The sequence below is a fragment of the Camarhynchus parvulus genome, chromosome 3, assembly GCF_901933205.1.
Source record: "Camarhynchus parvulus chromosome 3, STF_HiC, whole genome shotgun sequence".
Lineage (NCBI taxonomy): Eukaryota > Metazoa > Chordata > Aves > Passeriformes > Thraupidae > Camarhynchus > Camarhynchus parvulus.
Window position 1 is genome coordinate 67,780,307 of NC_044573.1, and position 12,868 is coordinate 67,793,174.

At 35.0% G+C, this 12,868-nt stretch overlaps 1 protein-coding gene across 1 annotated transcript in view; it reads left to right on the forward strand.

Moving 5' to 3' along the window:
- The window catches only part of AK9 (adenylate kinase 9), a 62,306-nt gene that overhangs the window by 31,952 nt on the left and 17,486 nt on the right, over window positions 1-12,868 (forward strand). Inside the window, exons 18-23 of the mRNA XM_030945346.1 lie at window positions 4,098-4,304; window positions 5,259-5,410; window positions 6,360-6,572; window positions 7,136-7,390; window positions 10,909-11,027; window positions 12,272-12,491. Coding sequence (XP_030801206.1) covers window positions 4,098-4,304; window positions 5,259-5,410; window positions 6,360-6,572; window positions 7,136-7,390; window positions 10,909-11,027; window positions 12,272-12,491 — 1,166 coding nt within the window. The remainder of the gene's footprint in view (window positions 1-4,097; window positions 4,305-5,258; window positions 5,411-6,359; window positions 6,573-7,135; window positions 7,391-10,908; window positions 11,028-12,271; window positions 12,492-12,868) is intronic.

Here is a 12,868-nt window from a genome sequence, read left to right on the forward strand (position 1 = left end):
AAAATTAAGAACAGTACTGTTAGGTAGAAGGCCACCTCCTTAGAGAGAAAGTTGTTTGCATTTTTATATAATTTATTTTCAAACCACTGCTGTTTTTTCAGATATTTTTCTTGACTATGTTTTTAATATTTCAAAAAATATCTTCTCACCGTAAATAACCTCGCCAAGCAGAGTTATTGTATTTATATCTAATGGCAAAGGTACAGCTGCCTTACTTGGTCCCTGGTGAGACAAACTAAATGTCAGGGAGACAACATTTTTGTCATAATAAGGTTCAAATACCTGAACCAAAACCAAATGAGGGTTGTCTGATTTTTGGTCTGTCTGTTTTCACTGGGAAGGTAAACTTTTTATCTTTTGTTACTTCTCCCCTCTTTCCAGGGGAAAGTTTCTCCAGTTCACTTAGACCTGGGTTATCTATTTAAGAGTTCTGAAAGTATGCAATAATAGCTGCTGGATATGTTTTCTTAAGCACCAAAACCTTCTGGATACAGGTATTCTGTTGGAATTATGTGTCTAAAGTAGCAAAACAAAGCTGGAACACATGCTGACCCATCATTTGCTAATATATGGCCTGTTAGGAGAGGTAACATGAATTGTAAATGCATCTGAGATAAAGGTCATGGGAACTACTCTATTAAGTGGATTCATTGCCATGTTCAATATTCTGTCTCAGATGATGCCAAATGTTCATTTCAATCTCTTGTTCTGCTTGTATACTTCCAAAGTGTCATGACCTGCTGAAAACTGAGAGGTTTTTAAATGGCTGGACCATAAGATGATCTTTTGAAAGCCAGATCCAGGCAGCCCTCATCCCGTCTTCCATGTGTTACTGCTGTGGATAGGGCTGTGGTTCACAGGGCAGCGCATGTGATTTCTGCAGGGTGACAGTGCCAGGGATAATATGTGCAAGCAGCAGTTAGTGTAACCCACTTATTAATGTATCCTTTCCTTCTTTTTTTAAAATATGTGTTCCTAAGGGACTCATCATTACATACTGCATTAGAGTTGCCCAAATGTAAGCAGGTTTTATCTGGCTAAATCTGTCTCTTTTGGAATATATCACTGCAGAATGCAATATAATTCATAGGACCATTTGCACAACATCTTTTAATGTACATAAAAAGGTATATTTATGTTACTATTTAGAATCATGGTAAGAGGCAAAAATGTCATTGCAGGGTATATATAATGGCATATATAGAATGAATGTCTAGTTTAGTAAAATGCAAATGTTTGTAAGCCTTTTCAAGGGAAAAAATTATTTCTAATTCAAGATCAAACTATTTGAAATCTGCCAGGTGTTTCTGTTTGCTGATATGCCCTTTTGCACTTTGGTTTATGTTTAGACTAATAATCAAATAAGAGAGAGGTTAGCCACTAAGGTATCAGTCTAATAGTTGTGTTGTTCAAAACTAAAATAATGGGGGGAGATGTATTAAATAATGGTTGTTATAAAAGATCACAAAAATACTTGTCAAAATGCTTCTTTGCTAATAGTTTTGCAGTTTACCTTGGCTGTGCAACGGTATTGCTGGAGTAGGGGATGACAGCCCTGAGGGCTTACAAGGGGTGCCTGGCTCTGGGCAGGTGGGGGGAGCCCCAGGGGCTGGGCAGGGACAGCCAGGCCTAGGGATGTCCTCAGGTCCCTGAGCCAGCGCATGAATTGCTATGGAGAGCCCAACTTGCTTCAAACCTCAGTTAATCAGGGATATAGTTGAGGTAAATGGTGCTATTGAGAGAATAAAAGTTTCAATGTAAAAGTAGAAGAATATAATTATTAAAAGCATATAAGTATGTAGAAATTTAACGTATTTCTAGAGAGCCACACATTGTGATACATATCCTTAATAAGATGTAGACATTCCAGTGCCCAACACTCCCACACTACCTCTAAAGTGCCTGATTTCATGTAGGGACAAAAGGGTTGTAGAAATAGGCACAAGTAGCAAACTTGCAAGGGACCAACCTTAGTGGGCCATGAAGGAATTTCAAAATAGGGGGTTTGAGATATGGTCCTTGTTCTGAAGGCACTTACACATCCCAGCTGATATTGGCACTTTGAGGTGATGCTTTAGTTAGTAGAATATTACACAAAAATTAGGCAGCATCTTTACTCTGATCATTACGTTTCAATCTGTTTCCTGCCAAATCTTACTGGTACCTAATCTGCCTAATCACTGAAGCCCAGCTACATTATACACTTTTTGCCTTTTGGCTCTAATTTTGAAAATAAATCTGTCACTTGCAAATTTCTTCAACAGTCCACAAGAGGAAATTCAGAGATACTTGGTTCTCTGAGGAAATATGTTTTCTTAATGAAGAAAATTGTAACAGGGCAATGTAACCCTTCATAAACTAGAAAAATTGTTTGGATTTTTCAGATTGGGACAAACTCCAAATGAATGTTACAGGGCTGTAATTTGACAGAGTGAGCATTGGCCTGCTTGATTCCTGAGGGTGACCATAAAGCACTGGGGTTTTAATGTTTTGAGGTTTTGTATTTTTGAGAAAGTAGTCAAAGCTTTTTACATACAAGGCATTACAAAAGACTTTCATTTTAGTAATACTTCTGCTTTGTTCATGTAGGAAGTTACATAAGGAAGAACAGTAGCAACGGTCCTTTTTATGTAAAAAATCTGTTGAATTTCATTGGAATAGGCTGATAATGTTGTTACTTGTGTCAAAATCTGTTCATGCTCTTTCAAACTAAAAACAAGACAGGAACAACAAGAGAAGGGGAAAATTTTGGTGAAATAGAAAATCATTCCATTCACTGATAAAATTTTTTCTTGCATCTTCATTTCTGGCAAGAAAAAAACACAGCATATGCCCTAAGTCCCAGCAAACTTAGAGTAATATCAGATCATTTAACTCACTGCTCTCAACTGCTTTTCTGTCTGTTAACTGACATCACTTATTAACAGAACACAAAACAAAAATTACAAGAAAAAAAGACAATCAGAGTTGAAAATTATATGAGTGCAGAGAATGGGAACAGCAGCAACACCACCATATGGCTGCTGCCAGTGACGAGGTCTTTATGGTGTCATATAGGCACTTGGGTATCATCTTTTAGCTGAGATAGGACTTCATCTCAGGACTTTCAGGGTCTAACAATGTATGAATGGATAGTAATTGCAGCCCTATCTAGCTCCTAATTGGAACCTTTTTTAATGTGTCAATATCAAGTTTTTAATTCCATATCTGTTGTCAGTATCAAGTTTTAAATTCAACATCAGCTGTCAATATCAAGTTCTTAATTCCATCTGTCTTCTTCAGCAAGAAATTGTGGTGGAAGGAACTAACCCCTTATTTATTTGCTCACAGAGTATGGCAACACATTTGGCGTGGTTTTGTCATGTTTACATTGTGTAGTACCTGTGATTTTCCTATTTATAATAATGCATCCTTTCAATCTTTAACTTCTGTCGGCTTTCTGTGAGACAGTGTTAGGAAACGTGCTTGGACTGATCTTAAACAGACACTACAAATTTCTGCATGTTCCTTAAGAGATTAAAGTATTCTCTCTCTCTCTCTTAATTACTAAACAAGTGACTATATGCAGACATGGCTTCCTTAAAGACAGAATTTCCTGTGAGAGTTTCCCAGTTCCAGTATTTACAGAGGGAAGTAATGATAATATTTTTTCCTTTATTTTCATTTATTAGTTCATTCAAATTTTTCCCATACTGGCATGAGCCATGACTATATGGAGAGTCTGTCAAAAGCTGTTCATCATTGAATCATAATTTTAGATTAATATATTCTGTATTGTATTTCTTTGCAGAAAGAGTCATATTTATTTTGAGTGCTGATTTAAATAACCATATGCAAATATAGTTCAGCAATTTGACCTCATTTATTTTCCCAGAGAAGCCTAAGTGTATAGAGTATCAACATAATTAAACTATGAGTTTACAAAGTGTCTTTGTAAACTACTAATATAATAATTCATAATTATGGGGAGGAAGAAGCATTTAAAAGTATATCACCATATTTGAGCAATATAAAAATAGTCCTAAAGAAGAATGATAGTTTTTAAATGTAAAAAATTTTAGAGGAGGATTGCCTATTTTACATTATTTGATTTTCAGAAATCATGCAACCTGAGTTTGCAGAGGATGGTTTTCCAGATACAGAAGAAATGAAAACAATTAAAATGAAGATTGACCTTTTCATGAATGATTGGGAAAAACTGGAATCAGAAATCAAGACATCATCTCAAGTTCAGGTGGTTATTTTAGAGATTGCTGAGCAAACACCAGAAAGTCTGCTTAATCAAACCGTGCAGGTTATGGAAAGTAAGTAATACTGTTTATGTAATTATTATCACTTCAACTATCAAGAGGGATTTTGGATAGCTCAAGCAAATTAGGGAGTAGGTTGTACTCAGTTTGATATTGCTAATATGAAAAGGGTCATACTGTGTTCCCTGAGTCAGCTGAAAAGCATAATAGCAGCCTTTCAGACATCTAAGAGTGGGGAAAATATATATATTTGAAATATATATATAATATGGCTATGCAAATAGGTGCATAATAGCTTGCTAAACATTCTGAAAGTGCATTTCCACAGTTACTTGTTCTGTCTATGTATGCCAGGATACTGGTTTGAGAAATGGACAGATAGTGAAGGTTCACTAATGCGTAATATTCATTGGGTTAGTGAGACTTTTCGGGGTGTGTAATAATCTAATCTAACCACCTGCATAGACTGTATTTCAAAACTGAGTTTTACATTAATTATTTTAAAATTAATATTTCTTTGGCAAATGACATTTCTTCATTTGTGTGGTCTTGCAGGATTTTGAGCACTGGATAAATAATACTACATTTTTCCTACTATCACTACAAATCAAGTGTTTTATTAACCAAAACATCTATTGTTCTGGCTCTATAATAAACTGAAGTTTGAGCGATGATTCTTCCCAACAAGTAACAGGGAAAAAAAAATGTTGTAAACAGTAATGGTACTATCTGCATGTGTTTGTATAATACTTTTGCAATACAAGTTCCCATTGAAAATACCATTTACTTCAACCAAAAACAACCTGTAGAATTTCCATTTTTGGAGGAGGCAATATACTAATTTCCACATCTGGGGAGAACATTTTGTTCTGTGAGTAGAAGAAATGCAAGATACAGTTGGCAATATTTTCTTCCATGTATGCACTTTCTTTCAAGGACAAAGAGAATATATTCTGGTATGGCCAAAGGATAAGTATTGAAACAGAAAAAAACCTCTAACCTTTTCAGAACCTTTTAAATATTATGGCTGGGAATTATCTGATGAAGACTTAGGGGAGGAAGAACAAGATCTGGCTGCTGAAGCGGAAAATGAGGAAGTGGAAGAGGAAGGTGAAGAAGAGGAAGAGGAAGAAGAGGAAGAAGGGGAAGAAGAGGAAGAAGTAAGCATGCTTTATTTTGAGTTGGAACATAAGCTCAGAGAAGAGAGATTTTGCTTGATCCTGATTTTTTTTTTATCTAGCTGAAGCCTTCTTACAGAATAAATATTTATTCTGTAAGAAGGCTTCAACTGGATCAAAAGTATGTGCTTCAAGAACACTTTCCCTACATTTCTGTGTTGAGGCCAATAGTAGTTTTATTACAGCAAGAAGCTCAAATACCCCCATGCTAATAGAGAGAATGACTGTACCTACTTTTGCCAGATGGGAAGGAGGGGTTTTTATTAAAGAAACAAATTGAACTGTAATTTCTGTCAGCTAACAATGATTCCATGAGCCATCATGTAAACATCAGAAGATGCAGAGTCCCGTTCCATTTGAAGATGCACAGTCCCATTCCATTTCAGCTATTGATAATTTTCACACACCCACTTCAATGAAATTAGAGGTCTAGCTTTGCCTTTCTATTTTCATCCTATATTGGAATATTCCCATCCCCAAATTTAACAGTACAGGATATCCACAGACTGAGAGCAGTATTGATATATTTTTTAGAAATTAACTTTACTGGATAAATAATCTGACTTCATTACACCAGCTCTCACTGTATTTTCTGAAGAGGTCTACATTTAAACAGATCGGTTTCAAGAACACAGTAGGAAAAGATTTTATCATAGATACTTCTACCCTAATTCTGGTCCTCAATGGCTATGATATTCATGATATTTTAAATTTAATTATTTTCTCAATAATTCTCTTAGACAATTTGTTTTCTGACTCAGAGTCAAAAAAGTTTGTATTTTCATAGACTTATTTTCAGCATGCAAACTGTTTTGAGAATACCATCCTAATTCAATCGTCACTTAATATATTTGGCATTATTTAATCTGATCTATTTAATCTAAGTAAACTCCTGATTTCTAAGAGTTCTTTAAAATTTTCATCTTTTCAGGATGAAGAAAAAATTAAGCAAAAGAAAAGGCATATGGGAGACACAAAACACTTTTGTCCGGTCAGTCTGAAAGAGAACTTTGTCCTCTACCCTGGACTCCAGGAACATGCAGCTAAATATAAAGAAAAGATTTATTACTTTTCAACTTCTGAGTACAGAGATGAATTTTTGAAGAACCCTGAGGAGTATGTGGCTCACAATGAACCACTACAAGTGAGAGTCTTAAAAATTATTTAAAGCACATAATAGCAGATTAAAATAACTACTTTACATTCCCATTTAGATTTGTTTATTATGGCTGATTTTTTTCTAAGTAACAATATATTAGTCAAGTCCTTGAAGCAAATAAAACCCATGACTTCCCTAGTGATTTTATTGTAAATTTGAATTAATGATGCAAATGCAGCAGAAAAGAGAGGAAGATTAAAAAGGCTTGCAATAATCTTAAAATGGGTTTAAAAAATGACACATATTGGCAGCTTTGTGGGTTTTTTGTAACTTGAAAAAGGGTAAAAGAACAGCAGATTTACCAGACTTGTCTAATGAAGTTTCATTTCTACCTGCTGATAGTAGGGTAGTAGATTTGTTTGGTGTTTCCAGAGAGCAGGTAGTTTAGTTAGAACAGCAACAGAAAATCTGGGAACATTAAAATACGAAATTATGTAACTGTTTTTGATGGATTCTTTAATTATGATATTTTTGAAGTGAAAAACAGTAGGGAGTGGGTGCAGTGTACGCTCCAAAATGTTACTGAATATTCTGTTTTTTTCCTATAGGCTCCTCCATTACGGGTGTGGTTACTTGGGGTTCATGGAGCTGGTAAAACTACTTGTGCACGAGAGCTAACAGATAAATTAGGCATTTTCCATATTCAATTTGAAGAATATCTACAGGAATTGATTTTACCCAAAACTAAAAGGAAAGTTGGGCCCTTTTTTGATGAAGATCATGAAGATGACAATAAAATAGTAGAGGAACTGGAAGACTTCTCTCAGACCATAACTATAAATGAAACAGAAATAACCAAACAGGTATTAATAATATTTTATACATTCATACGCAAAATAACCATTTTCTGGCCAAAATAGGAATTTCCTATAAAATTGTAACATTATGTTAAATTAAATACTCGATGAAATTTTGAAAAAATATTTCATGACAACATTTTATAAATATCACAAGCACTCCTCAAAACATTTTCAAGAGTTATATACAGGTTTTTTCTAAATATTAGAGATAGATGCTAAATGTCTAATGGAAGATCAACTGAGGGGAATAAAAAGGTCAAGGTCAGAATAATAATGGGAAGGCATGGCTTCCTTTAAGTGTTTATAATATGCAGATTCAGTCAAATGCATGTGTTCCAGTTGCACAGGACTTAAAAAATGTTCCCCAACTGTGCTCTTTGCATTCTCTTGGAGCAAAAGAATAGAATGCCTCTACCAACCCTTTGATCTGATCATCCCTCATAAAAAAATCAGAAATATTCATCATTAGTAACAGGGTAAGCTAGTATTTTTTTAATGCAATAGGTTTCTTAACTTGGATTTTAGTGTTTCATTGCCTATTGGCAGCAGTTTCAAGCCAGAAAAATAAAGCAACTCTTGGGTAGCATAAAATATGCCTTGTAGCTTAGCTGAAAAACTGTTTCAAATAGCTATATGTTCATGATACTAGTAGAATAATTAATGAATTATAATTTTCAGAAAATTGGTGCTTTTTCTTAATCAGATTGACTACTGGCTTAAAATCCTTCTCAATGCACATTCTAAACTCTATCTCTTATAGGATGCAATTTCCCTGAAGGAGAAATTTTAACAAAGCTGTTTATTTGGGAGAGTATTTTCTTTTATTAGGCAGCAATCTGTTGGGAGAAAAAATCTACAAAGTTTTAATGCAAATATATTCTTTAGATAGCAATGGATATAATAAAAGCCATTCGTTATGTGGAGAAGTCTCACCACAGGTACACAGCACATGAATCTTTCAAAAAAGTGTAGTAAAAAACTGAAAATCTATCTCTCACCCAACAAAAATAAGGATTTATCCAACACTCAAAGATTCAGGAAGAAATGTGTTTCTACATCACATTTTAAGAGCCTTTTTTTTTAGTGTGTGCTCCTGATATCTGCCAAGTTCCCTCAAGTTACTGGTCATCAAAGATCTTCAGACACTTCATACTACAGGATTTAAGGATGGAGGCAGGAGAGGCAGCAGGATACAGAGGAGGAGGCATACAGAAACAACACTCAGGCACAGTATTAGGAAGATGAGCACCCAGTGCTAGTGGAAAATAACAAGGGTTCTGAATTTAATTTTATTTGTGCTCTTTTACAGCAGTAAAAGATCTAGAAAATATGAGTCTGACACTGAAATGTGGTCTTTGCAAGTACAGTTTAATCTGTGGCCTAGAGGGTTCTGTGTCTAACAGGAAGGCCTGGGTAAAAAATGGTACCACTCAAAAAGAGAATAGGATCAAATTTTGGATCATTTATGTAAACTGGACATATACAGGTCAATGGGGTGCACTTGCAGGTGCTGAAAGAGCTGCCAAAGGTACATTAAAGGCCACTCTACTATCTTGAGAAGTGGAGCAGGTCCCTGATAACGTGGAAGGTAGTGTTCTGATGAAATAATACAAGGGCAGGTAATATTGGAAGCAAATGCTTCAGCACAGATAGAGTACAGATGAAAATCATGGATGTCAGAACAAAAATCCAGGTTTTCATCAAAATCAAAGAGGGGGTTCTTTTGAAAAGTCAGTTTCTTTTACATCTCGATCATCACAGCCAAAAATATGGCAAGTGTTCCTGGCACTGATGGTTATAGCTGGCTCTCACTCAGTTTTATTTTTTTGGCATAAATACATGTCTTACGCCAAGGCATTTCTGTTATTATTTTTTCCTTGTCATCTTTATATCTGCTGGGAAACAATCTTCAAATTAGTTTCTTTTTTTCTCATATTTCTTTTAAAGTGCTTAATCTGATGCTGTGACCTAAGCACAGCTCTTACAATTTCAGTTCAGTTTAGAAATCATTGGTCCCTGCACAAAACTCTAGAGGATAATTTCCAAGGTTGTAGAGTTCCCAGGCATTTCTCTGAATATGAATGCCACTGGACTGTCTGACTATCTTATTTTTCACTGACCCTTCAATTCTGCCAAATTTCATTAAATTTCATTGTATCATTCTCTTTCACTTTGGCACAAGACAGTAGAAGTTTATCTGTCAAAGCTTAAAGTCGGCTATAATGTTCAAAGCAAACCACTAAAGGCAAACAAAAATATACCATGCAGTCTGGGAAGATATCATCCTGGTTGTTTTAGTGCCACATCATTGACAGGTCTGGGGGGAAAACCTTGTCCTTCAAATCACTGCTCTGTGGGGTGTTCTCTTTTTTCTACCTGGAATATACATCTTGTGCTTCTTCTCTTTTATCTCATGCAAACACCATTCCTACCTCTCTTTAGCAGTGGTAATGTCAGTGATACATTTTTATATGTTTTATTGTTTCCTCCCACTTCACACATTTCTCTCAAGATGCCTCTGTGTGGCAAATCTGGCTACCACTTTGTCTACTTAGGCATCTTCTGTCATACAAACATCTTTAAATATATGTACTGTGTCAGGCACTAGAGAAGCTATTATTCATACACACTACATTAGAGCTGTTACTTCCAGCATATTCTCAAGTTCTTTTGGCTACATTATCAGAATAGATGTCAGGTATAGGAATTCTTATTCAGCTATGGCCTTTTGATAACAGACACATTTTGATTCTTGATATATTAATTGTGTAAACTGATTATGAAAACTAACTATACCATGTTTTCAATATTTTTTACCACAGTCTGTGACAGGAAGCCATTCTATGAGAAATGCATCCTCAACCATATCAATCTCACAGAGTTATGTATTCTGGGAAAAAACCCTAATAGTTTTCCACAATAATTGAGTAGTTTGATTTGGCATTTGAATACTCTGCATTTGACTAGTCATTAATACTATTACTGTTGTATAGAACAATGCTATCTGTCTGGTATCTGTTCTTCTGCCTATACTCAATAACCTTACATATCCTTCTTCAACATATTTTTTTTAATCCATCCAAATATAATAGTTGCTTTCAAAAAGTGAAAAAACATTCTGATGTAGTGCAGGTAGTCTTCCAGCATGGGAACATGTATAGCCAAGTGGAAAAGAGCTTGTAGGCAATTAGGAGAAACTATGCTCATTTCAGTTTCTATTCCTCTGAGTTGAGCATGTGTATAATTAAATACTTAACAGTTGTGCTTGATTTTAGGTTTCATTAAAACTCATACAGCAGCAATTGCCCTAATTTTAGGGGATTGCCTAAAATGTATAAAGTAGTATGATTTAATGAGTTTGTTTCTGCTAGTTTAAGTCAAATGAAGACAGTACCCTACTTAGCAAAAAACAATAAATATGTCCAGTAGATACTTTTTTCTGGTTTTGGTTGGTTGATTGATTTTGGTTTTTGGGGTTTTTTTCATTTCATCCATTTTTGGTGGATTTTCTTTACATAAAGGAAGTGGAATTAACTGATGAGGAACGGGCAATCAAAGCAAATCTAACGGATAATAGAGAGCTGCCTCCAGAAGTCCTTGATAAGATTGTTCCTGACTGGTGGAAGAAAGAGCCATTCCGGTAACTGTAATTAAATTCTCTCTTTCTTTAATTAATTTTAGGAAGTATATCATCCATTGTGTCCACAATTGTAAATAACTATCACAGAGATTATTTCAATTCTTTTGTACTTTTTATAAGTAATGACCTACCCGTCAGTCGTGGTTTTGTTGTACTATTTTAATTAATATTTTGACAGTAATATCATGTTTCATATGCTGCACACAGGATTGGACAAAAGTACTTGGCACACCTGAATTGGATTAAATCTCCTGAATAGCTGGATAGTTTTCATGGTCTTACAGGATAGATATGAAAACAAATCTTTTCTATTTTTATATAATTTTTGTCCTGACTACAGATATGGGACAATGGTTCTCTACACAGAGAACCTGTAAAAACAGGGAGATGAGTTCTAGGAAAAAAGGAATGCACCAAGACAAAAAATTACCCAGCATTATGCATAATGTTATAATATTACATTGTATTAAATGACAGTGTATTGTGTCACATCACAATATATTACACCACTAAACTATACTATGTTGTATTCTTCTTCCCCACAGCATCCAGGGCTACTTTTCTTTCCTCCACTTCCACTTCTTCTAGCTTCTTTGGTTTTCTGCAATTTTACAATGTATCCTGTTAAAGCCTAAAGTAATAGATGTGAATATTAGCTTCTTATCAACACAACACTCATCCTTACCTAACTACTCGTCTAATTCAAAACTGTAAGAGCTCCAGTAAGCCATAGAGCTTTCCAGGTATAACTGACTTGTTTTTAACATATGCAGGAAGAGAAATATAAATCATGCTCAATGGTCAATTTCTCATACTACAGAAGAAACATAAATTTTCAGGTACAAGCTTTCCTTGAGAGTTGTTACCAGAAAAGTGTTTGGGGCACCTTCTCTTTTTTGAGACCAGTGCCTAAGATGTATTGTTTTTAGAGTCACATAAGCAAGTCTGAGGACACAATTAGTTTTGGGTTTTTAAGTTCTTTAAAAATATTTAAGCATTGCACATTAAAACCTCAGAAGAAATTAATTTGTAAATACACTAATTAAAATACACAACGAAATAACAGTTTTACATTGTCAAAAGAAACTAGCTGAAAGTAGTTTTAAAAGTATTTTTAAAATTTTGCTCCTAATATATGCATTTAATATGGGAGGGTTTGTGGGTTTTTCCAAAATAATTACATGTTTTTTGTGTTGCACTTCGAACTACAGTGTGTAATAATAAATATCTTATTTTCCAATTAGGTCCACAGGCTTTATACTGGATGGCTTCCCTCGTACTTTAGATGAAGCCAGCTATTTGTCAGAACGAGGACTCTGTCCTGATGTTGCAATTTATATTCAAGTAGAAGAAGGTGACATTCTTAACCGTCTTTTTCCTCCACGTCTGAAAAAATGGAAAGAAAAACAGCTTAAAAAAAAGGAATATAAAAAGAAGCTGAAGGAACTAAAAGCAAAAATAAGGGTAAGTTTTCAGCCCTATGTTATTTTGTTGTTGTTGTTGCTTCTACAGGAGAGGTCTGAACACAGATTCTGAAACTCCCAAAGCTGTGAAGAGCACACAGGTATTGGAGCCAGGAGAAAAAGTGCTACACATTCACAGCATTCCTAGGCTTACTGTAGGAACCAAAAATAATTTAGGGCTCCTTTCCTCTTCTGTGCAATGAATGCATGCAGAGTTTGGACATCTCAAAGCCCAAAAAAAGCAGCTGTGCTGCAAGATAAATGGCAGTCCTGGAATGTCCAGGAAAAAAGGCAAGTCGATGGAGGGAGTGAATATGGCAATAAAAAAATCAGACAGTTGATGCACTGTAGTATTGCTGCATCCCAGATTCCCTGAGC